Source organism: Amblyomma maculatum, chromosome 3 (genome assembly GCF_055883805.1).
Source record: "Amblyomma maculatum isolate TAMU_Amacu chromosome 3, ASM5588380v1, whole genome shotgun sequence".
Classification (NCBI taxonomy): domain Eukaryota; kingdom Metazoa; phylum Arthropoda; class Arachnida; order Ixodida; family Ixodidae; genus Amblyomma; species Amblyomma maculatum.
Genome location: NC_139346.1, coordinates 64005383 through 64030297, shown reverse-complemented (window position 1 = coordinate 64030297; position 24915 = coordinate 64005383). Strand labels below are relative to the sequence as shown.

General features: G+C 47.1%; 1 protein-coding gene and 1 long non-coding RNA gene across 2 annotated transcripts in view; one reads left to right on the top strand and one right to left on the bottom strand.

Moving 5' to 3' along the window:
• The window catches only part of LOC146194877 (uncharacterized), a 38571-nt gene extending 13929 nt beyond the window's left edge, over nucleotides 1-24642 (bottom strand). The window contains exon 1 of the long non-coding RNA XR_014705503.1: nucleotides 24594-24642. This is a non-coding gene — a long non-coding RNA (uncharacterized LOC146194877). The remainder of the gene's footprint in view (nucleotides 1-24593) is intronic.
• Nucleotides 6129-9984, top strand: LOC146194878 (uncharacterized). Its single transcript, XM_084595948.1, has 3 exons — nucleotides 6129-6172; nucleotides 7912-8771; nucleotides 9899-9984. The coding sequence occupies exons 1-3, from the start codon at nucleotides 6129-6131 to the stop codon at nucleotides 9982-9984; spliced, it is 990 nt and encodes a 329-aa protein (XP_084452074.1).
• Nucleotides 24643-24915: the final 273 nt, after the last annotated feature.

Here is a 24915-nt window from a genome sequence, read left to right as displayed (position 1 = left end):
ATGTCTGAGTTTGGTGTCTGTCATTTATATGCGCTTAGTAGTTTTTGGGGATTACTTCAGTCACGACCAAAGTATGAAAGAGAAAATGTCAAGCCCAATACAGGTGAAAAAATTCAAAATAGCTCAAAACATTTCTTCCCCTTCTACTACCCAAGGCTCGACAATGGAGTTTAAGTACGGTTGCTGCTGAACCATAGTGCCGTCGCATGTCCGCCGGCTCCATATCTCAAATTCTGCAATATTTATAGAACATAAGAATAATGACCTAGCCCTGTTGTAACGCAGGTAGGTTTTACCGTTTATTCAATCCGTGTAGTTGCAACTGCACAAGCGCCGGATCTTCAACTGCAGCGCAACATCAGGCCCGGGTCGAGGCATTTGGAACTGTCCCATTCTAAATTCTTGCCGAAGGCTGAACTGCAGTAGGCGCCAGCATCGTGCACCCCGCAATGGTCTTACGAGTGATGATTTGTGGCATATTCTACTCTGACCGTGCAGCCCCTGGCACTAACTGTCTCTTTTCCAAGACACTGCAAACGCATTCACCCTTCCCTCGTCAAAAGCAAACAACCGTATGTTATAAGGACATGCGCGTCTTGATGTTTGCGAACTAGCGCTGTGTTGGCATGCATCATCAGTTTTGCGCAAAGTTTTTATGAGAATGTACAGGAAAGATGAAAATTAACTTAACTCCGAGATGTCAAATGTATGCCGGGTGATGGCCGCCCTCCAATAGTCCCGTCATCAGCTTAGTGTTTGCAGTGAAAGCGCACAAAGGAAACGCACTACCTGTCAGGTACGCGAGCGCACGTTTTGCACAGGTATGCACGCACCTTGACCACGCTTCTGCACATCGCCCGAGCTATTTTGTTGCGCTCTGTGTCTAGTATATCTGGAAAGAATGAAGCCGCCAGCAGCAAGGCTCCAGCAGCACACAAGAGAAAAAGGCGCGACGCCACTAACTCATAATGGCTACGGCTAGCACTTGGATCCGCTTCGGCTGCCTCGTCTGGTTTCGACTTGTTTCGGTTTCGGAAGTCGCTGACTTAACGACTTTGCTGCTCGCCGTACAGTGGCAAGCACGATGTCGGGCGTCTACGCGCTAAAGCTGCATGTTTGTCGTGTATGCGCGCCTGTAGTTTGTACATTCGGAAATGTAGCAGTGCTAGCGAAAGACCACAGTGAGTTTCGCTTCTTTTCTCGCGATGCTGGACAAACTAACTGCGTGCTTGTCATGGATGTCAGGTTGACCACGGTCTGTGGTTCGGCGAATCGGAGCTTAGGCCGAAATTCATTGCCAAGTTCCTTGCGAGAACTCCTGTTCATAAACAGTTACAGTGGCAATTGTTTGTTTGTTAATATTGGAAGACTATACGGCGTTTTACAGATCAAGTGATTTGTTTGGAAACAGAAGATGCTGAATTGTTCTCGCCCATAAAGAACAGTGGGCGAGCCCAATACGGCTCGCCCACACATCTATGGCTGTCAGCTCAAACTGATCACCTGAGAGCGATCATTTCTTGTGTGATATGTGCCTCACTACTTCAGTGTTTAACTCTTGATTGGTGACGAAATTTTTTAATGCCTGTAGCTTATAGCAAAAGCAAGGATAGTTGGGTGAAAGCCTTACCGGTCAAGCTTACCGGTCAAGCTTCAAGTGAAGGCAGTGTGGGGTGTTTGCACGCTCTTTACTTCAATTAAAAAACTGGCCATACAAATATTTCAACTTATCTCTGTGGCCTGCAGCATACAGTAAAGAAGCTAAAGCAACCAAGCTGCTCTTTCCATGCAGCGTAATGATTATGCACTGCTGGTACAAACTGCACAACATATATTCGTGGAGTTGCACGTGCAGCTTTCCTCAATACATCTCGCGTGACGCAGCCTACAGTGACACTGAAAAATATGCCATCTAAAAGACCAATATGATGATTCAGTATACATGTATATAGTGTGCATAGCTTCAAGATGCAACACATAAGGTTGGTATCACCTCTCATAAAGTAGTAGGGTTTGTGTATCTCTTCATTAGTCTAAGATCACCGTTTCAATCCCTTCTTTTTTTCTTTTTATTTGACAATGAGACGGACAACATTTGCAAGTGTCATTACGCAGCAGAAAGCTTCAATTCAGAGTAGTGCAGTTCAGCAAATGTTTGCTATAGTCTCAGGAAACTTAAAAATGGTGTATATAGATATAGATGCGCAGGTCAAAACTCAAAAGGCTGTAGCAGTTGTTTTGCTCAGCCTATGCTTGTGCTGAAAAAGAGAGTCAGGCTGGTTGGTTATAATGAGTTAATTGAGTGAACAGTGCTCTAATATAGTAAGGGAGATAAAAAAGCAGAATTGCTGTCATCTTCTCTCCCATTCCATCTGTTAGTGTTGTTCAGTCGTTTGAGAATTGTCTTTCTGTGGTCTTTACAAGTGAATATGAGCTCGTGAAGTTCAATACAGGAGTTGGCTTTCACATTTCTGCTATCACATTTACTTTTCCTTCTACAGATGAAACTCCAAGCCAGTTCTTCATACAAACTTGTGATGCCTGATGGTGGTAATAGTGTGCAGTTAAAGTGCGTTGCCTCCATTCATATGCAAAAGACAATGTAAGGGGGACTTTGATCGCCAGTTTGACCGTCATCTACTTGGCAGGCAACACATCAACGTTGTGCACAAAGCCTTTGTCGTGCATCTATGGCTGCATCCAACTTTCAGAAATGAATGGTTGAAAGAGAAGCAAATGATGCTATTAGATCTAGTAGAAATATCTCGCTTTTGACATTGTTTTACAATGAGCTCGATATGTCGAGTAGTTGTTGCTCAGCGTGCATGTTGTCATATAAAGATTTCTGCATAATGAAAGGAAGCAAGCACTTTTCTACTAAGGTTGAAAATGTGCTGCAAGCCAAGACCAAAATTGCGAAATATAAAAAGTGTACCTGTCGCAAATAATCATGAAGTAATCATTAGATGTTGGAAGGACCTACACAGTCTCAACGACTAAGTTTTTAGCATGCAAGCATGTACATGGCCATGTAGTTTGCATGCTCTCTTAGAGCATCTGTTCACGCACTGGCTCCATGTGCTTCTACAAGCTCGCACAAATACGTGACCAGCTCATTCTCATTCAACCTTGCACAGTGGCTGTGCGTGCTCTTGTGAGCTCGCTCATGGGCTCGTTCAATCTCACAAGAACTTGTACAATCTCATGCGTTCCTGCGCAGTGGCTCTACGTGCTCTCTTAAATCCACGTTTAATCTCCCAAGACCTCACATATTCTTATACATTCTCATTCACTCTCACACTTTCTTGTACAGCTCACATGTAGTTTTTTCAGTAGGAAGGTCCCACGCCGCCTAGACAGGATTTATGTTTCTTGCACGCTGATTTCCCGTGATTTGTTGTGTGAAACTGTACCGGTTTCCTTTTCTGATCACTGTATGGTGGTTGCTCGGCTCGGGAGAACGTACTGTTCAAAATTTAGGCCGCAATGGGAGCTTTGGAAGCTAAATTCTTCACTTGTAAATGATCAGGAGTTTGCCTTTGGGACACGCTCCCAGCTACAAGTGTGTTTGACAGGTGCCATGCCAATATTTGCTGGATGGTAGCTCTTTAAACAGGAGGTGCTAGCGATAGCTATTGAAATTTGGTCTGTTAGGTCATCTTACAGGAAACTTCAAGAGAAGACATTGGTTAAGAGTTTGTTTAACCTCTATGAATTAGAATGTGAGCCACCTGGAGTATATTGCCACCTGGTGTCCCCATGTTCTTGCTGCGCCTGGAAGAAGAGGACACTGAAGTTGACTCGCGTGCTGTGCGCCGAACTTTGCCTGCTGGTACAGCTTCGTCCCGTCGTCTGTCACGTCTAGCCCTGTTGTCGGTGACAATATTTAGACGAAATTACTAGGGTAAAGTGTGACCTACAAATACAGGACGCTGAAAGATACAGGGGTGCCCGAGTTCAATCTCGTACAATTCGTGCTTTGCACTCTGAAACCCCTACGCAACAAGCTCTACTTGATGAGCACCGTAATTCTACTGCCAAATTGATACCGGGAATGATGTCCAATGGCACCGTAGTAAGAAAACGTGTGACAGCATCTCTGTGTTTGTGAGCTATTACGCAACACTTTTCAGTGGCGCTTCTGTTACCTCTAATTCGGATCTACTAGCTAACCTTAAAGCTCTTATAACGCCTTTATCAAATGAAGACCGTGCTCTTATCAATGATCTTTTCACGTTGGAAGAAATAGAACACGCAATTGACCAATTTCCCTTCTCTAAAACACCTGGCCCTGATGGCATATCGTGCGAGTTTTACAAAACATTTAAACCTTTTGTTGAGCCCTGTCTTGCTGCAGATCTTCGCTTTAAGTTTTGATGTGGGGTCGTTCCTCAGTCCTTTACTAGGAATCACGCAGTCTTAATTCCAGAGTACGGATAAAGAAACATTGCTCTCATTAGATGGCTACCGGCCAATCACGTTGGAAAATGTGGACTACAAAATTTTTGCGAAAGTACTATCAAATCGTTTACAATATGCCATGACTGTTCCCATTGGCGCTCATCAGACGTGTGGCTTGAGGGGACGCTCCATACAAAATAATATACATATTGCACGTACAATTCTCGAATCTTGCTCTAGCTCTTATGAGCAGCTTGCTCTACTCCAGATTGACCTTGCGAAGGCATTTGATCATGTCCGGCATTCGTTTCTATTTTCTATTCTCGAGCGTGCAAATGTTGGATCAACTGTACTGAAAGGGGGGCAACTTTGTTACGACAACTTTTCCACTCGCTTGGTTGTTAATGGTCACCTCTCAGAGCCTGTGCCAATTCGATCATCCGTGAAGCAGGGCTGTACTATGTCACCGCTCCTCTTTGCCCTCTACCTAGAGCCACTTTCTTTGAGTGTACTGCAAAACCACAGTATCCGTGGTTATGTTTCCTTCAGTAATGAAGTCAAAGTACTTGCGTACGCCGACGATTTGGCGTTTTTCTGCACAGACAAACCCAACACCGACAAAATTATAACCACCATTGAGTAGTTTGGCATTGTATCTGGCGCTCAAATGAATAAGTCTAAAAGTTCGGGTCTGTGGTTCGATTCATGGGGAGCAATTCCGACTTATTATGCTGGAATTGAATGGCCTCGTGTTCCCCCTAAATACCTTGGCGTTTCCCTTCATGCATTCAAATTCAGTGAACGTTACTGGAAAGAGCGGGTCACGGCACTCAAAAACAATGCTCGGACTTTTGTTCCGCACCGCCAATCAATTTTTGGCCGAGCACAGGCGTGTAACATGTTTCTTGCTACAAACTTTATTATGTTTTACAGGTACTCCATTGCGCGAGGAATTACATCCACAGTTTTCACCGAACGTTTACGACGTTCGTATAGTCGCCCAGTTTTGAGTCTATGCGGCACGATAACTTATTCAAGCATGTTTCTGCTGGCGGACAAGGTTTGACACATCTCTATGTCAGACAGTTAGTTGCTCGCTTCTTCTTTTCCCGTAATAGCTCCCATCCAATTATCAGAGCATCCCTGCAAACTAACCTAGTGAACTTTCTTCCAAACTGAGTGGTCTCTTCCAATTTTACCGATCGGCCCTTATTATTTGGTTTTATGAAAGTTTCCGATTTAGTGCGTTTTCTGGCAGTTCGCTTTTCTTATGAGTACTTATTCTCTGTTTCACGGAAAAATTTATACCAAGATTTGATATCTATGTTATTCCCGTCTCCCTTATATCGTTCACTTTATTCTAATTATATGGGGCATGATGTGTTAAAAAAGGTGCGCAAAATCCCGATCTCGCCTTCTACTAAAACGTTTTTCTTTAAACTTCATGCCAAGGTTTTGCCTGTTAAAGTGTGGCTTCAGAAAAAAAAAAATTTCGTTTCTTCTGTTAATTGCAGGTTATGTGACACACCTGAAACCATCGAACACTGTTTTATTGCCTGCAAAGATGCAATATTATTTTGGAACGTTCTGCAAAGAACATTGAAGACTTTATTTTGAATTCCCACAGTGTGCGTTACTTGATAACCACCGAACATGACCACGACCCTTTGATATGATTTTCCTCCTTGGACTGCACAGCCTGTGGAAAACGCGTATGTTGGGTCGGAATGCTACACCTCTGGTCTCCCCCGCTACTCATTTCGGCCAGATGGTACGACAGGTTAGAGACACGTACGAAGATAGTGATTGTGAACCGGACTGGCTGCCATTGTTGATGTATTGTCTTTCCTTGCCACCGTTGTAGTGAAAGTACCGCGGCTCCGACTGCGGGTTCTCCACATTCAACAGGACACTAGAGCCACCTACACCATACACCTCCTGCAGCGCCAAATCAACCAGATAACACATCTCATTCGTCGCATTTCAAGCCGCAGTCATGGCCTCAAGGAAAAAGACACTTTAAGACTCGTAGATGCTCTTATCGTTAGTCGACTAGCTTACCACCTCCCCTACCATCACATCAACAAAACCCAACTCAATAAACTTAACGTCCTACGCCGCTCAGCCGTTAAAGCTGCCCTCCATTTACCTCGTCATACCAGTACGATTCGGCTCCTTCAATTAGGCATTCATAACAATGTTGAGGAGATCATAGAGGCGCACCTCTCCCGCCAACAACGTCGACTCCGCACAACATCTACAGGCACTCATCTCTTGCGCTCAATGGGCTACAATATCCCTGATCCCTCACCTCATACTCATATACCCATCCCTACGCATCTGCGGAGCCTCCTCGAGCTCAAAACCCTCCCACAAAATATGGATCCCGAACACCACAAAGGTCGTCGCGCAGCCCGTGCCTCATATTTTTCCAAACAGTACTCTACACGCCAAGACATCATCTACACGGATGCTTCACACAATCCGGACATTCCTCACATCTGCACTGCTGTATTCACGGGCATTCGCCGCTCAACATTCAATGCCGCCTCCATCCACTGCACTAGCATCGCCGAGGCCGAATGCTTGGCCATTACATTCGCAATTGCACACATCAGTCAGTTGCAGACTCAGCACACCACAATATGCACAGACTCCCAAACAGAATACAGATATCTACTGCGAGGAACCCCCCCACACTCATATGCTCAAATATTATCTACTCTACCTACCCCTCTCGGTACCATCACCATCACATGGGTTCCTGGGCATGAGGACATCCTCGGAAATGAGCGCGCTCATGCGTTTGCCCGAGAATTAAGCTTCCGGGCGCCGGTGGACGTCCTCCCCAAACCTTCATTATACACCACCATCGAACCTCTTGACTACACTAGAATTGTTCACTACTATCGTCGCTGCCGTGCCACGTACCCGCCACCACATCACACGCTTTCTCACATCACTGGCGACAGCTCCAAACACATTCGTTTCCATCTCCTCAGTTTGCCCACATATTTCACCCCACGGACTTCCCACCATACTGCACCACATGCAACGCCACCCCACCCACCCTCTACCATTACTTATGGGAATGCCCACATCCCATCCGCGTTCTTCCCGTCAAACACCCCACCCCCTCCTCCTGGGAGGCTGCCCTTCTAGCCACGCAACCTGCAGATCAGTTACGGCTGGTCGAGCGGGCTAAGCTAGAAGGAACAGCCAGAGGGCTCCTGGACTAAGAGGTCCTCCTGGGAGTGTTTACATTTTTTTTAATAAAGTTTTCTCCTCCTCCTCTTTGTAGTGAAGTTGTGCTAAGTCGTATTCTAGTTGTGTGGTGTTGTGTTGTAGGTTCCAATTGGACTTTTCGCCTACAGGCTGATTACTCTGTAAACAATCTATATAACTGTATGCTGAATTTAAAAGCATGTAATAAATACCATGCTGAAAAAAAAAGTCGCCTTGGTGGAAAGGACCGCGTTCTCGTCGGTTCGGTGGCGCGAGTTGCTTCAGTGGCGCGGGTAGCGTTTCACGATGCTCTCCCGCTACAAAGGTTCAGTCGGCCTTAGGCCGAGGTACTGCTCAGGTTAATGCCAGCTGTAATGATTACCGTGTTGTCCTTCCCCGTTTCCCAACTGGTAAGCTTGTCGTCGATTCTGTTTTTCTGCATGCTGACGTCGCCGGTCGCCCCTACCGTGCCCAAGACTTCAGAGATGCCCTTCGGAACGTGGTGGATTTGGAGGAAATAAGCTCTATCGGACAATTACAAATGTCGCATGTCTGGATGGTTACATGTAAATCGGCGCACTCTAAAGCAAAACTAGTCTCATGTGGAGATTCATTGGTTAAGAACCGTCGCTGTGTTGTTGTGGATCCAGATCCGAAGGAGATAAAGGCTAAACTTCTCTGGTTGTCTGAATGCTTGGATGACTCCTTTATTGGTGAAGCTCTACAAGCTTATGGCAAAGTCACCTCGATTTCGCGGGAAAACTGGAAAGTTGCCGATATGGAACAGATGAAGACGCTCAGCCGAGATGCGACTTTGACTCTTGCCGAAGGGGTTAGCGTTGGTGACGTTGCACATCAGCTAACTGTGTGTGGAGTGCAGAGCCTCGTTTTGATACCTGTCCGACCACCTCTCTGTCTCCGCTGCAACCGTGTAGGACACATTCGTTGGCACTGCCGTACGCCGCGTTGCGAAGATTGCCGGCGTTTCGGCCACACAGCAGAGGAATGTGTGGTTACATACGCGGACAAGCTTCGGCACCGAGTCCGGCCGCCTGACGAAGCATTACGGGAGCACATCATGGACGCGTCTGAGATAATTGATGCGTCTGGCGACCTTCCTGTCTTCGTTGTGGCCGAGTCCTCAAGTGCTACTCCACAGGATACTGAGGAACAAAATACTGCTCATGCGTCCGAGGGTAATGAGAACAACTCAGCGTCTCAGGCCTTGGACGAGATGTCGTGTCAAGCTTCGGACAAGGAGCCAACCGCAGACGATCCACCAGTCGTTCCCGATTACCCAGCGAATGTCACCGCGGATATTGTGACCCCTGTGGCCGTTGCTGTGCAACAACGTCCAGACCAGGGCCAAGTTCCTGTGGCTGACGGGCTCGCGGCTGCCGACGAGCCAGTCTTGAAACGCCGTGCATCATGTGCCTCCGAGTCCAGTGACGAGGACGATCAAGCTGGCAACAAGCATCGTCGTCGCGGTCGAGCGTCGAAGCACAAAGGGAAGTGCCGGCGTTCGCGGTCGAGGAGGCCTGGCGGTGGTTCGGAGGCGGCTTCGCCGTCTTCCGAGAGGCAAATGAAATTGTAGGCAAAACAATGTGTTTTCACCATGGCGGTCTATGAAGAGATAGTGCTTGCAACTCTCAATGTACGGGGTCTTAGGTCTCGCCAGAGACAGATGCAACTTCGCCGACTTTTGCACAGCAGGCGTCTAGATATTGTGGAAGTCCAAGAGACAAAGATAGAGAGAGAGGAGGAAACCGAGAGGGCACTACAGCCCTTTTTGGCAGATTTTAATGTCATTGTTGCGCATGCTGTGGGCTTGTCGGCAGGTTGTTTTCTGTTTCTGTGAAAGACGCTGCCTTGTACTGGCCTAACTTATAATATCGACGCCGAGGGTAGGTTGATATGCTGCTATTTTCTACTCTTTAGGTACTGTGAAAAACTGCGCCGAAATAAACACACCACAAGAAAGAAGAGGGGTGTGTTTATTTCGGCGCAGTTTTTCACAGTACAAATATGAACCAACTAGCCCATGAAACGGTATTAATGTAATACTCTTTAGGAAACCATGGTGGATAATTAATGTCTACGCTTTTAATACTCTGACACAGCGCATGTTTTTTTGAACACATCGCCAGCTTACTTGAATGTGACCGACATCTTGTGCTAATGGGTGACTTCAACTGTGTTTGCAACCCCATAGATCGTTCTAGTCCAGATGCACGCAGTGACAGGAGTGGGGAACTTTTGTTCCCTGTTACAGAAGAGGCGGGACTGGTTTATACAGGGGGTCCTGCCGTGCTTTTAGATCATTCACCCACATTCAGGCGCATTCTCATGCTCGTCTAGACCGGATCTATGCATCTTGTACATTAGTTTCCCGCTGGCTTCTTTGCGAAACTATACCGGTTTCGTTTTCTGATCATAGCATGGTAGTAGCCCGGCTCGGTGGCAATTACCATTCAAAGTTTAGGCCGCAGTGGGAACTTTGGAAGTTAAACTCATCGCTGGTAAATGATCAAGAATTTATCATTCGTGTGCGCTCACAGCTCCAATCATGTTTTTCCAGAAATCTACCATTGTTTGCCGCTTGGGAAATGTTCAAGCAAGAAGTACGTGCGATAGCAATTGAACTTGGCTCAATTAAATCTTTCTACAGGAAACATCAGGAGGAGACACTTAACAAAAACTTGTGTAACCTGTATGGGCTAGAATGTGAATCCCCTGGATCATATACGGACGAAATTGCTAGTGTCAAAAGTGAGTTACAAAGGCATGATGCGGAACGATACAGGGGTGCCTTAATTCGATCTCGTGTCAAGTGTGCTTTACACTGCGAACGGTCGACGCGGCAAGCTTTGCTTGATGTCATCATGCGACTGCAAAGCTGATTCCGGGAATTATGCGTAATGGCACATTGGTTACGAGTACGAATGAGGTTACGTCCGCATTCGTGGATTATTGCTCGATGTTGTTTAGTGCCACTCCTCCTGTAAGAAATTCTAACATCTCGCGTTTTACATCCCTGGTGGCCCCTTTATCAGAATAGGATTGTTCTGTAATTAGTAGCTCTTTCACGCAGCAAGAAGTAGAAGTGGCAATTGATCAATTACCTCTTTCGAAAACGCCTGGTCCTGATGGCATTTCCTCTGAATTTCACAAAGCTTTTAAAACTGCTCTTGCTCCTATCCTGCTAGATGTCTTCGCGATAAGTTTTGATCTAGAAGCCCTTCCCGAGACTTTTACAAAATGCCACACTGTCCTAATTCCAGAGTACTGGTGAAGAAAAACTGCGCTCAGTGGAAGGCTATAGACCAATCGCACTGGCAAATGTGGATTACAAGATTTTCGCCAAACTTTTATCAAATCGCCTACAGTTCGCAATGTCGGTTCTCATCGGCCCTCACCAGACGTGCGGCTTGAGGGGACGAGCCATACAAAGTAATGTACATATTGCGCGCACAGTCCTCGAATCGTGCTCCTGCTCTCATGATCAGGTTGCTTTACTTCAGGCCGACCTCGCAAAAGCATTTCATCGAGTTCGTCATTCTTTCCTGTTTTCTCTTCTGGAACGAGCGAACGTTGGTTCTGTAGTACTGAAGGGGGTGCAACTTTGCTATAGAAATTGTTCGACTCGCCTAATTGTAAATGGCCACCTATCAAGCCCCATACCAATCAACTCTTCTGTGAAGCAAGGCTGTCCACTTTGTCAGAGTGTTTTACATAACAGTAGTATCCATGGCTTCCCTCTCCTTGGAAATGAGGTTAAAGTGCTTGCATATGCGGATGATCTTGCGTTTTTCTGCACTGACAAACCAAGCGTAGAAAAAGTTATATCCAGCATAGAAGAATGTGGCGTTGTTTCTGGTGCTCAGATGAATCACTCCAAGAGTTCCGGCTTTTGGTTTGGTTCGTGGGGCTCAACACCACCCCTATATGCAGGAATTGAATGGTCATGTGTGCCCCTAAATATCTAGGCGTTCCACTGCATGCATTTAAGTCAAGTTCAAATTACCGGAAAGAGCGCGTTCCAGTAGTCCAGCGTTATGCTAATACATTTGTCCCCTATTGGCTTTCAATATTCGGTCGGGCTCAGGCCTGCAACGTGTTTTTGGCGACAAAACGTTATTATGTGCTTCAGGTCCTCCACTGTGCTAGGCATTACATCCAGCGTTTTCACCGAATATTTGCGACGTTTATTTGGTCATCCAATTTTGAACCGATTCGGCGTGATAACCTATTCAGACCTGTTTGTGCAAGGGGGCTCGGCTTAGTGCATCTGTAAGGCAGTTAGTTGCCCGTTTCTTCTTTTTTCGTGATTGTTCACATCCGTTTACTAGAGCATTTCTACACGTTAATTTCATGAATCTGCTTCCCGAATTAGTGGTTTCTTCAGATTTTACTTATTGTCCGCAGTTACTAGGATTTATGCAGGAAGTTTATGCTTCGGTGAGTTTTTTGACAGTATGATTCTCGAATGAGTACTTATATTCTGTTTCGCGCAAGATACTATACAAGGATTTGGTAGCAATGCTTTAAAAAGGGTGCGCAAAATGCAGATTTCTCCTTGCACGAAAACGTTTTTCTTTAAATTACACACCGAAGCTCTACCTGTTAACACATGGCTCCATAGAAAAAATATTTTTGTATCTTCTGTAAACTGCCGTCTGTGTGATGTGCCCGAAACAATTGAGCACTGTTTCATTAATTGCAAAGACGCAATTCTTTTTTGGGATGTGCTGCAAAGAACTCTAAAGAAAGACTTTGTTCTAAATTCGTACAGTGGGCGGTATCTTGCTGTTACACAATGTGATTACGAACCATATGACATGTTTTTCTTTATTGGACTTCATAGCTTGTGGAAGACACGCATGTCGGATCGCAACGCTGAAGCTGTTGTTCGACCTAGACTCCATTTTAGCACAATGATGCTGCAACTGAAGGACACTTATGATGAAAATGACTTTCAACCTCATTGTTTTCCGCTGGTGACACGGTGCTTATTTTTGCTTGCCTTTTAAAAAATTGTGTCTTCTGTTGTGCATCTCGGCAATGGCTGAAGGAATTGTAAATAGTCTGTGCACGTAACCCTTTCTGTATAATAAATACCATGTCAAAAAAAAAAGTTGCTTGGTTTAGTGGTTAGCATGCTGGGCTAGCATGCGGTGTAATCCGTGAGATAATGGTTCGATTCCTGGCGCGGCATGTTTTCATTTTCGTGCATTTTTTTATTTACCTGAAAGTCTTTTTGCCTGCATCCGCATTTTCCCCACAACGAGGGGCGCTGGCCACATTCTACAACGCACATAACCTGCGACTCCTACTACTCCTTTTACTCCTACCACTCCCACAACTCCCATGTCCAATAACCAGATATGAATAGGTCCTATATATAGGTTTCTTTCAATAGGGAAGCCATTCGGTCAACGACTTACATTCCTGTTCCATATCGGGCAAATAATATATGTGGCCGCACTTCTAAAAAACATGTCTGCAGTCCACAACAAAGGCAAAAAGAACACCCGAGTGAATTGCCTTAAGCGCGCAGTGGAACGCAGTCCGAAAACTGGCTATGTGGATGCCGCTCTATACGAGCATAAATCGACCGCAGCAGCAGCCGTGGTGGCGAGCTCTTCTTACACAGAAGTCTCCAGCAAGTCCATCCCACACTGTACTATCACAGAGCGGAAGTGGCGGCGGTCGTGCTGGCCATTGCCTACGGAGACGCGACCAACCGAGAGTTTCACGTAATCACTGACTCACAAGCGGCGTGTCGACTCCTTATTACAGGCAGAATACCTACAAAATTAGCTAACTTCCCAACTAATTCATTGGCTACAAATTCACTGCTCAATCGCCAGATCACTTGGGTCACGGGGCACTCCGGGTTGAAAGATAATGGGGTCGCGGGCAGGCTAGCTGGAGGCCACACAAACCGAGCGGCGGCCATCCCCGATCTCACAACTAGCATTCCTGTCCTCACTGCTTACGGCGCGTGACTTAAGTGCCTACGAGAACAGCGTCCGATTTATCCCCCTCCACACGACAGGCTAAATGCACAGGTAAAGCGGGAATAGCGACAGCTCCAAACCAACACTTTCCCCAGCCTACATCAATAAAGCATCATCTTCCAAAAATACTACACAGACATATGCCCTTGGTGCAACGACCAGCCCACCGCCTACCATGTTACATGGGGGTGCACGGGCCCCCAACCTGCAGACAAACATACACCATTCGGAGGCGCAATGGGAGGCCACTCTGCTATGCTCTGATCTAGCTACCCAGCGTAGGCTTGTAACTCAGGCAAGAGCGGCATCCCAGGCCATTGGGGTCTTGAAATAGACTCCACTCACTGACCCCCCCCCCCCCCCCCCCCAGTTCCCCCGCCCCCTTTATTTTAAATGATGTTTTCTGTCTGTATTTCTGTCCGCAAATTTGGAAACGAAAGTGCAATGCGTCGCGTTTGCTCACACGTACGTGAGGCGACAGGCCAGATCTTTTTGGAGATTTGCCCTTCCATACAACGCATGAAGTTTCCGTTGCAATGCATAAGGGCGGCAGCGGCACTATGTAACGAAAGGCTTCCTATTTGAAACGATTTGATCGTGTAACAGCAAGCTGAAGCGTGAAGCATCTCTCGAAAGCAGAACTTTCAAATCAGAACTCATAGAGCGTCTCCTCGGCGAACTTGATGTACAATGGTCCCACATCAATTTTTCATATCACAAACAACGTCTGAAAAGTGTTACAAAGCTTGAAAGAATGCGTAAAAATTTTGCAAAGCTACGTTATCTACAGCAGTTTTTAAAACTCCAGTTCAAACCTTGCTTATTTTTGACATAGCGAGAGAACACTATGCAGGCCACTGTGATCAGTTTGATAATGGCGGCATTACATGTAGCAACTCCTTTTTGGTCTCAGCCTCAGCTTTATCTGCTTGGCGCCGCGCTCGCAGTCGCTCGCTCCGCTCCGCCAGATGGCGCCGCAGTGGTTGGCACGAGGTGTATGGCGATGAAACAACATAAAGAGATACCATTACCCATTATACAATGAAAATTAAAATATTCACAACCACGCGGTGATACCGATTATATAGCAGGCCGTTTTTTTTTCAGGGTGAAAATGGGCGAGATCAGCGCGTTAATTTTCTATCACTTAATGATGGCGCCGCAAAATAATTAAGTTCACGCAAAACAATATGGTTCAACAAAGCCTGCTTGGCGTTCTTGGCGCAGCGACGGCGATACTAAATTGTATCTTAGTTTGTTTACGTTGTCTCGGTGAACCTGCTGCTGGATTTAGTGTTGCTTATACAAAGCGATTCATCGTGTCAGAGCTTAATAAACTCTGCACCTTGCCTTCCGTGTCTTTCCGCGTCTGGCACAGCGGCGCCAGCGGACAGAATTCTCAATGGCTTAACAATATACGCACACGTAACTGCGATCTTCACAGACATGCTATTTCACAGTTGGTCACTTTATAATGTTGTAACTCCACTGCACTACGCGTAGAACACGAGTTGCCCCAGATGGCTGGCGATTTACAAGAGCAGGCGCCCTGAAGTGTTCGCCGGTTCACCCACGCACTTAATCTTTTCCCATCGATTGCGGACTAAAGTAATTAAGTTAGTGACCCCATAATCACTGGTGGTACTGCTCTGAATAAACATACCAAAATCTTTCAGCTTTGCTATCTTCAAAACACGTTAGATGTCTACGAATGCGGTCACTCGCCGTTCAGGCGGCGGCTGGGTCCGACGGTCTGGAAGGAAGATGGCGCCCGCGGGCACCTTTGCGGTACCCTGAAAATTTTCCAGGTACTCTACGCCGCGCCGCTGCCGCTCGCTCCCGCCAAGTGTGTGCTCCGCGGGAAGAGGAGAGGAGGTGACGTTTCGCGGATATTAGCGCGCTTCGCCGCGGTGGAATCAGCCTGCCATGACATTTGAATTCACGTTACCTCTATGCCACGGGCAGGAGCTACCAACTCGGGTCGCTCCTTTCATATGGGTGGGTGAAATCCGAATCAGCCTGTCAGAACCATTTGCATTCTCGTTACCCTTGCGACACGCAGGCACGCCCGCATGCTTCGGTTCAAGCGTGACTTAATATGTGGGCTCCTAGCTTACGCTCTCACGTCATAACCTTAAAAGATGATCATAAGTGTCCCCAACATTGTAGCACCTTACACTGATAGGGCGTCATAAGGGAATAATGTAGCAGCCAAAGAAGCTTCCGCCGTTGCTTTCTCAATTCAGCTAGGGTTAACCAGAGCTGAACCGCAAGTAATTTTAACTACGTAGCATGTGTTGGATAAGTAAATGCAAAGTTTAAAACGCTCCGTCGTGTCATTGGTTGCTAGCTAACGTATCAATAAAACGCATGCATTCGTAGTTCATAGTCCTTCTCACATTAAAGTAAGTTACGGTAGCTAGGCACGGTGATATATATTTAGATACCTGCATTCCTTCCGGCGCCAAAAGCTATGTCAAGCTGCTACTTAGCAGTGGTTCTGGTCCACCTAGCTTCCACTGGGTAAACGACTGTTCTGAATTGAGAGGGTCGGTGAATTTATTTTACAGTAATTTCTAATAAAGCTGATGCACCTTCAAGAATACTTGCGGTGAAGATTGGCCTTCGGCACTTTGTAGCTGAAAACAACGCGCATTTTAATCGTTGTCTGACAGGAATCACATAGCACTTCCTCAGAAGCGCCTTTTTTTGTAATCTACCGAAGCTACGCTAGTTAAGAAAAACTGCAATACCTCCGATGGTGCTTTGCTGTTCTAGTGAAGGTTAAAAATGGCCTTGAAATATTATACGTTTAAATAACATATCGTACGTTTAAATACAGCACGGATAAGGAAGCAGTGTAGCCGAGAGGAGCATTTCAAATTTTCATTTCACTAAACCACACATCATAATAAAAAAAATATAGAAGCGTGCACACGCAGTTTGCCGCCGTATCCTGTACTCCGGCACAGTATTCGGGTACCTAAGATTCTTGATGGCGTTTACAGTGCAATGTTGTGCTTCTACTCTAATACCAAAGTAGCTCTCGCTGTCGCCAGTACATGCAATTAAGTTCTTCGAATTTCTCCGACGCGCCTCTCTGAATACATCGGGTGAGCCATGCCCCAGGATATGATATAGGTTTGCGCCTTGCCTGTATTGCTTAAGTTCCACTAGGTCCCACTTTATGCCGATCATACGTCACGGGTGACTATGGTCGCGAAATAGCTTAATATGTATGAATTTATATATACATACATATATATATATATATATATATATATATATATATATATATATATATATTATATATATATAAACATCTCCTGTCAACTACGTAGTTGAGCCCGTTACACCCTCTGCGGACGTGCGTCGCTATGGACGCAATAGTTCATGTGGACCGAATCAAGCCCCACTACGATCCGTCTGTCGTTTCGGCTCCATGAGTCGCCGTGATGGCTCCTTGTCTACCCGGGGGGAAACTGTAGTGTGGTAATCTTCATCGTTATAGGCACTAACATGCGTCGCGTGCTGGCGCTCTCAAAAACGAAGAAGTTGGTCGTTGTCTTCGTGATTCGCTACGCCTGACGCCCCGCTGCGAGTTCTTCCCGAGCAGCTGAATCCATCTGCGTCGACTGAATAAACACACCCCTACAATATATATATATATATACATATATATTGTAAGGAAGAAGATGATACAGCGCCGAAGCTAACGACGATGAAGAAGCCGTTCAGCTGACGCGCACACTGAGAGCTCGGACCGTTTTGTTCGGACGATATTGTGCCTCGCTCTACGATCGCCTGGTGTCACCGGTCGCCGTCTCCAGTCCTCCGAATAACTGCCAATAAACCCCTCTTCATTATATATATATATATATATATATATATATATATATATATATATATATATATATATATATATTGTTACGGAGCACAGTATATCGAGACGACGACGACGTGCTGATGTGAAGTAGGGAAGAAGACGACGCTCAGGCCTAGCTGACTTCGTTCTGTGGTGTGCGTTGTGTGGTGTGCGTCTACCAGTGAACTAGCGTTTACCACTGTGTTCTTTCCTTAACATTTGGTGGAGGATTGCTGGAAGTACGTAAGTCGCCAAACCTGGATCTCCGTAGCGGCCGCCAGATTGGTACCATCACTATGCAATCCGATGCGACACCTTCTTCAGCGGCACCATCAGCTCCCACCGTCGTCATGACGCAGCCTCACGATCCAGGCACTTTTTGCGGCACCGACCACGTCGACGTAGAAGACTGGCTCGCCATGTACGAGCGGGTCAGCAAGCACAACCGTTGGGACGCGACCCTCATGCTCGCCAATGTAAACTTCTATCTGGCAGGTACGGCGCGCGTCTGGTTCGAGACGCATGAAGACGATATCACATCGTGGGAGATGTGCAAGGAGAAGCTTCGAGACCTATTTTGGCAAGCCGATTGGACGTAAGCTTGGCGCACAAAAAGACCTCGCATCCCTTGCCCAGTCTTCGACGGAATCGTACTTCTCTAATATTCAAGACATTGTAGCCCTATGCAGAAAGGTGGACAGCGCCATGTCCGAATTGGACAAGGTGGGCCACATATTAAAGGGAATTGCAGACGAAGTTTACAAACTGCTGCTTTGCAAAGATTGTCCAACGGTTGACTCAGTTATCCAAGTTTGCCGCCAGTTTGAGCAAGCAAAACACCGCCCTATTACTCACCGCTTCGAACGCTTGCCAAACACAGCTGCTACGTCCTCGTGTAAAAATCGTCCAACCTTACAGCAGCCATCTCATCCCTCCAACTTGACCAGGATTGTTCGTCGAGAGATAGAAGCTATGACACCCGTTGCGTTCGCTCCTCAGCCAGCGGATGCTACTATAGCCTTAATCCAATCTGTCGTTCGCCAGGAGTTCGTAAATGTGGGCCTCAACGCGAACGTGGGCTTCAACTCCGGCCAACCTTCCGCACAGCCCTCGATCCAACCTAATGTTCCATTCATAGCTGCTGCGGCTCCTACCACGCCCTTTCAGACACGGTACCGCTACCGCTACCGCAACCCGGACGAATGGCGAACCTCGGATGACCAACCAATCTGCCTCAACTGCTCACGTGTCGGCCACATTTCTCGCCATTGCCGAAGCCGTTGGCAATGGCATGTCCAGCCGCTCACCATCGCCTCAGACCCGGAGGTCCCGCTCGCCCCAACCTTGTCGTTCCTCATCTCCCCAAATCTCCGGCTCTCATCCGGAAAACTAACCAATGCAGCTCCCGGAGGTGACGCTGCATTGACGACCCGGCCCGAAAATCCTCTGCTGAGCTTCGCTCATCGCCGCAACCTTATAGACATCTATGTGGATGGTTCCCCTGTTACTGCCCTCATCGACACTGGTGCCAAAATTTCAGTCCTCAGCTCATTCTTTCGCCGCCGTCTCAAAAAGGTTGCTACACCCGCCACTTCATCCGCCGTTCGTGTTGCCAATGGAAGCGTCGCTGCCGTCGTGGGACTGTGCACTGTGCGCGTAAGTATTTCCGGTCGCAATACCCCTTTCCTCTTCAATGTTAACGACCGCTGCCCTCACGACGTGATCCTCGGCATCGACTTGTTAACGGCCCATTCTGCCCTGATCGATTGCTCAACTGGTCTTCTTCGCTTAGACCTGCCCTACTGCTCCGAAAACACCGATGTCAAGCCTCGCATCCAATCCGCAGAATTTGTTCGGCTACCACCCGAAGCTGCTATTTATGTCCCGCTGGCCCCGATCCCCGCAGTTCCTGACGGCACATACGACACTTGCCCGATTACCGATGTTGTTCTCCGTCACAACGTCATACTCCCTCATACCGTCGTGACTGTCACTGCTAACTGCACCTATCTTCCCGTACTGAACTTCAGCCGTTCGACTCAGGTTGTACCCCATGGTATCGCACCCGCTGATCTGTTTCCTTTGGCGGACTGCGAAGTTGCTGATCTAACCCCTCAGCATCTGTCGGAGCAGCATATATCGGCTTTTCATTCGAACCTCTTTTCAGACATGACAGCAGCGGATCTGCCAGATGACCAAGCCAGAGCTCTCTCCGACCTTTTGCAGTCGTACAGTGATATATATTTGATTTCGGGGACCGATCATTGGGCCAAACATCAATTTGACCCATCGAATCAGTACGGGTGACGCCAGCCCCATCCACAGACGGCCTTATCGTGTTTCCCTTACTGAGCGGCATGTTATATAGAAAGAAGTGGACAAGATGCTGGCGCAAAATATTATTGAGCCTTCCTGCAGTCCCTGCGCTTCTCCTGTCGTATTGGTCAAAAAGAAAGAACAAAGGTGGAGATTTTGTGTTGACTGTCGCCACCTTAATCAAATAACAAAGAAGGATGTTTACCCTCTTCCGCGAATTGATGACGCGCTTGACTGCTTGCATGGTGCCAGCTATTTTTCTTCCATTGACATGCGTTCAGCCTACCAGCAAATTGCTGTCGACGAACGGGATCGCGAGAAAACCGCATTTGTCACCCCCGACGGATTCTATCAATTCAAGGTGGTGCCATTTGGACTCTGTAACGCTCCTGTGACATTCGAGCGCATGATGGACTGACTCCTCCGTGGCTTTCAATGGACAACATAGCATGTTTATGCTACTTGGATGATGTCGTCGTTTTCTCTTTCACATTCGCAACCCACCTTGATCGACTTTCTAAGGTCCTGGACGTTTTCAGCCGCGCCGGTCTTCAACTGAACGCCAAAAAATGCAGCTTCGGCTGGCGCCAAATTAAAGTCCTGGGTCATTCGGTTGACGCAAATGGTGTGCAGCCCGACCCTGACTAAGTTCGAGCCGTGCGCGATTTCCCTACCCCACGTAGCTCAAGTGACGTGCGATGCTTCCTTGGCCTTTGTTCCTACTTCCACCGCTTCATTCGGAACTTCGCAGACATCGCTCGTCCGCTTACCTCTCTTCTACAAAAAAACGTACCTTTCATATGGGGTTGTGACCAAGTCTATGCCTTCACGACGATTATTTCCTCCCTCACCACCCCACCTGTTCTGGCGCACTTCGATCCTTCTGCACCTACCGAACTGCGCACCGACGCTAGCGGTCGTGGTATTGGTGCTATCCTTGCCCAGTCCCAGCATGGTTCCTCCCTCGTCATTGCTTCTGCTAGCCACCTGCTTTCGTCCTCTGAGCGCAAATATTCATTCACCGAGCGGGAATGCCTTGCACTTGTGTGAACGCTGACCAAATTCCGCCCTTATTTGTTTGGGCGGTCCTTCTGTGTAGTGACTGATCATCATGCTTTGTGTTGGCTGTCCTCACTTAAGGACCCCACTGGCCGCTTAGATCGCTGGGCTTTACGAATAAAAGAGTATGAATTTACTGTGGTGTACAAGTCCGGCCACTTACATCAAGACGCTGACTGCTTGTCACGCCATCCCGTAGATCCTCCCGATTTGTCCGACCATACTGCTGACGACTATGTTTTGTCCATCTCGGACTTTATCAATATCGGCTCCGAACAGCGTCGTGATCCTGCCCTGCAACCAGTTATTGACCAGCTGCGCAACATCCCCGATCCTTCCGCCAGCATGTTTGTATTCCATAACGAGACATTACACAGACGCAATATGCGTCCAGATGGCGCGGTACTGGTCATTCCGGATCATCTGCTCTTTAGTGTCCTCGCCCAACTTCCCGACGTTCCTACAGCAGGACACTTGGGAGTATCAAGCACGTATGACAGTGTGCGACGCAGATTTTTCTGGCCTGGTCTCTACCGCTCTGTCCGTCGCTACGTCGCCGCTTGTGAGCTGTGTCAGCGTCGTACGACACCATCGCTTCAACCTAGTGGGCCCCTACAACCAATTCCAGTGCCGACAGAGCCGTTTTCTCGTGTGGGCCTCGATCTTCTAGGGCCTTTTCCGACATCGACTTTTGGAAGCAAGTGGATTGTTGTGGCGATCGATTATACCACCCGATATGCTGCAACCAGGGCTATCACTACCAGCTGTGCCTCCGACGTTGCCGACTTTCTTCTGCATGATGTCATTTTGATTCATGGCGCTCCACGTCGACTGCTCACAGATCGTGGCCGCTGTTTCCTCTCTCAAGTGGTTCATGACCTTCTCCGCTCATGCGCTACTCGTCACCAGTTCACCACGGCCTACCATCCGCAAACGAACGGTCTTACTGAGCGCCTCAATCGCACTCTGACCAATATGCTTTATAAGTATGTGTCCGATCAGCATCGTGACTGGGATGTCTCCTTACCTTTCGTCACGTTGGCCTATAACTCCTCACGCCATGATACCGCCGGATGCTCTCCCTTTTATCTACTCTTCGGCCGTGACCCTTTACTCCCATTCGACACCTTGCTGCCTCTTGACGACTCTTCCTGCAGCTACGCTTCGGATGCCATCGCCCGCACTGATGCTGCCCGCCACATTGCTCGAGAGTGTCTTGGAGCGTCTCAGCGCTCTCAGAAACGTCGTTACGACCTTCATCACCGAGACGTCCACTACCCTCCTGGTTCCCTCGTACTTCTTTGGCACCCGGCTCGCCGTGTAGGTATGTGCGAGAAACGTTTTCCTCGTTACGTGGGCCCTTACTCTGTCTTGCGGCAAGTCATTGATGTGACCTATGAGATCGCCCCTTTACAGCCCAAGAATCCTTCCACAGCTCCTCATTCAGAACTCGTGTATGTCGCCCGTCTGAAACCATATCATTCGAGTTCTCCTGTGTAGGACGCACCGGACGGTGCTTCTTCGGCGCGGAGAATACTGTTACGGAGCACAGTATATCGAGACGAGGACGATGTGCTGATGTGAAGTAGGGAAGAAGACGACGTTCAGGCCTAGCAGACTTCTTTCTGTGGTGCGCGTTGTGTGGTGTGCGTCTAACAGTGAACTAGCGTTTGCCACTGTGTTCTTTCCTTAACAATATATATATATATATATATATATATATATATATATATATATATATATATATATATGCGATATCAAACGTTTTCAAGGCAAATGTTTAAAATTATTATGTTCAAAGAGTCACAAACTGACAAACTTAAAACATTTATTTCGAAGTTTCGGTCGTAGCATAAATGTTTTAAATTGTTTCAATGTGACTCTTTCAACATACATACATATATATATCTATATATATATTAGGAGTTGTGTAGCGACCTGAATAGCTAATGTTGTTATTAGGCGTTTTGTGCTCCTCCACTAACAATTATTTTATACCCGGCACAACTTATAGATTACGAGTATTTAGAGCATCAGATATAGTGCAGCCTTTCAGTTTTAAAAGCCGGTCTCCGCATGATTATAGCGACGAACCCCTTTTGGCGTCCTACAATGAGGCTACAAAAGAATGCGCTTCTTACTTTGACATGGCTTCATGGCCACCCTGCAATCATCGGACAATTTTTGATCGACGAAAAAATTGTGTTTCTCCGGTTTTCCGCCTCCGTGCACTACTGCAGTACAGTGTGCAATTTCATGTAATCTTTTTGGTGTACTAAATTTAATGTTGATTGCGCTGTATATTGCAAGCTGTTCTCTGGGTTTCTAACGGCGACAGGCGCGCCCGAAATTATTGTTTGACTTGTAATTTTCACGTCCCCAGCACCTTTGAGGCTAAATATAGGGCATAGTATTTTGGACCAGCGCAGCGACAACGCAAACTCTAAGGTCTCCCCCATCAGTATCCTTGGCCGACTTGGCAGCACAAACCTAAAGTAAACAGAGGAAAGCCGAGCGCGATCATCAGTCAAGTTGTGAAAGCTTCGAAAAGAGGACCTAAATATTTTAAAAAGTCGTTTTGTTGAAACGGCAGCTTGAGGACAGACACTCCCACTCAATCCTTTCTCATTTTCTTTGCTTTGTATAACATATTTCAGAAAGATAATTTTTGAAGACCTAGCCAGGATAAAAAGTAAGGTGAGTCTCCTTTTTGTATCTGAAAATCATCGTGCACGACAAATTACACCTAATGTGATTGTAACGGTGCTCTCATGCTCAACATTCTTTGAACAAAGCCGCGCTATCTAGCAAAAGCAATTGCTGAGGACTTAATTTTTTTAACAAGGAGGTAGAATTTCGTATAAGAATTCAGTGGTTCCCGACGCACATGGCAGAAGTATCAACGCATCGCAACCGAAACGAGACGGCACATGGCAAGGCGCGCGAGCTCGCGAGCTCGCGAACCGCGCCGGCGACCGTCCTTCATGGTCCAGCACGAAAGACTGCTTGACCAGCTACAACCAGCTACAACCGGGCGCACGCGGTGGTAATTAGAAAACTGCAGACGCTCACGTACTATAACCTGGAACAATACCACAGGCTCTACCCCGGTGCATACCCTGACAAATATATGCAAGGCCTTCCACGCTGATATCGCCACCCTAACTCACGTGGTCTGGGACTGTAACAAAAGCCCCCATGGTGCTAACTCCGTAACCCTCCCGCCACTGTTGGCTGCTGCCTTGCGTAGCCCCAGCCTCGGTGACCACCTCTGGGGCCGTTCAACAGGCCCGCGAGGCGACGTCGAGGCAACACCTCGAAGTACCCATATGGGAGACCTAAGACCCCGTCGGCGAAAGCTCTGTAGGACTATAAATAAAGTTGTTACCGACCAACCAACCAATACAAGTAGAGCAATAAAGAGAAAAAGGACTAATTTTTTTTTTTGTGCACAGGCGCCCTTCTAGTCACGAGTTGCAGTAGCCAAGGGCGGGAAGTTCGATCGGCGGGGTAAACGATATAGAATTCTTGGTTGAAATCATAGCCCTTATATTGTGTTTAGAAGATCACCTTTGAGTGTAAGAGTAATGTATGAATGATTGCTGCTTTGGATGGTGCTACGGATTTCATGTAGAGATGGGCTACTTGTGCATTGCTGGTTTGCTTGGGTAGTGTTGGAAACAAATCACATGTATTTGGCACCTTACCAGTCCTTACGTCATTCCAGACTTCTTCCATCGTTTTCTCCACACCTGTTTGAAGGAAAAAGCGAGAATAAAAATGCGCTGTTTGCAACCCGATAAATCTTATTGCGCATAATCACGCCACAATCAAAAACCTCGAACCGGGAAGCAATACTGTTATTGCAACTGTAGTTCTGAAAGTTTTACTTTCGGCTTTTACCAGAAATTTTGCAGGTGCTTGCTCTCCAGAAAGCCCTCTTGTGAAGAGATAATGGTTAGCCCTAGAATTCGATATAAACGATAATCAGGGTTATATTCTTGATTTCCCATTGTGCCTACTTCAAAT

Bases quoted from the DNA above. Each gene is read 5' to 3' on its own strand.
- LOC146194878 (XM_084595948.1), top strand. From the start codon at position 6,129: ATGCTACACCTCTGGTCTCCCCCGCTACTCATTTCGGCCAGATG. The intron at 6,173-7,911 runs GTACGACAGGTT...GAGTTGCTTCAG, and splicing joins CTACTCATTTCGGCCAGATG to TGGCGCGGGTAGCGTTTCAC. The intron at 8,772-9,898 runs GTGCTACTCCAC...TCCCTGTTACAG, and splicing joins CGTTGTGGCCGAGTCCTCAA to AAGAGGCGGGACTGGTTTAT.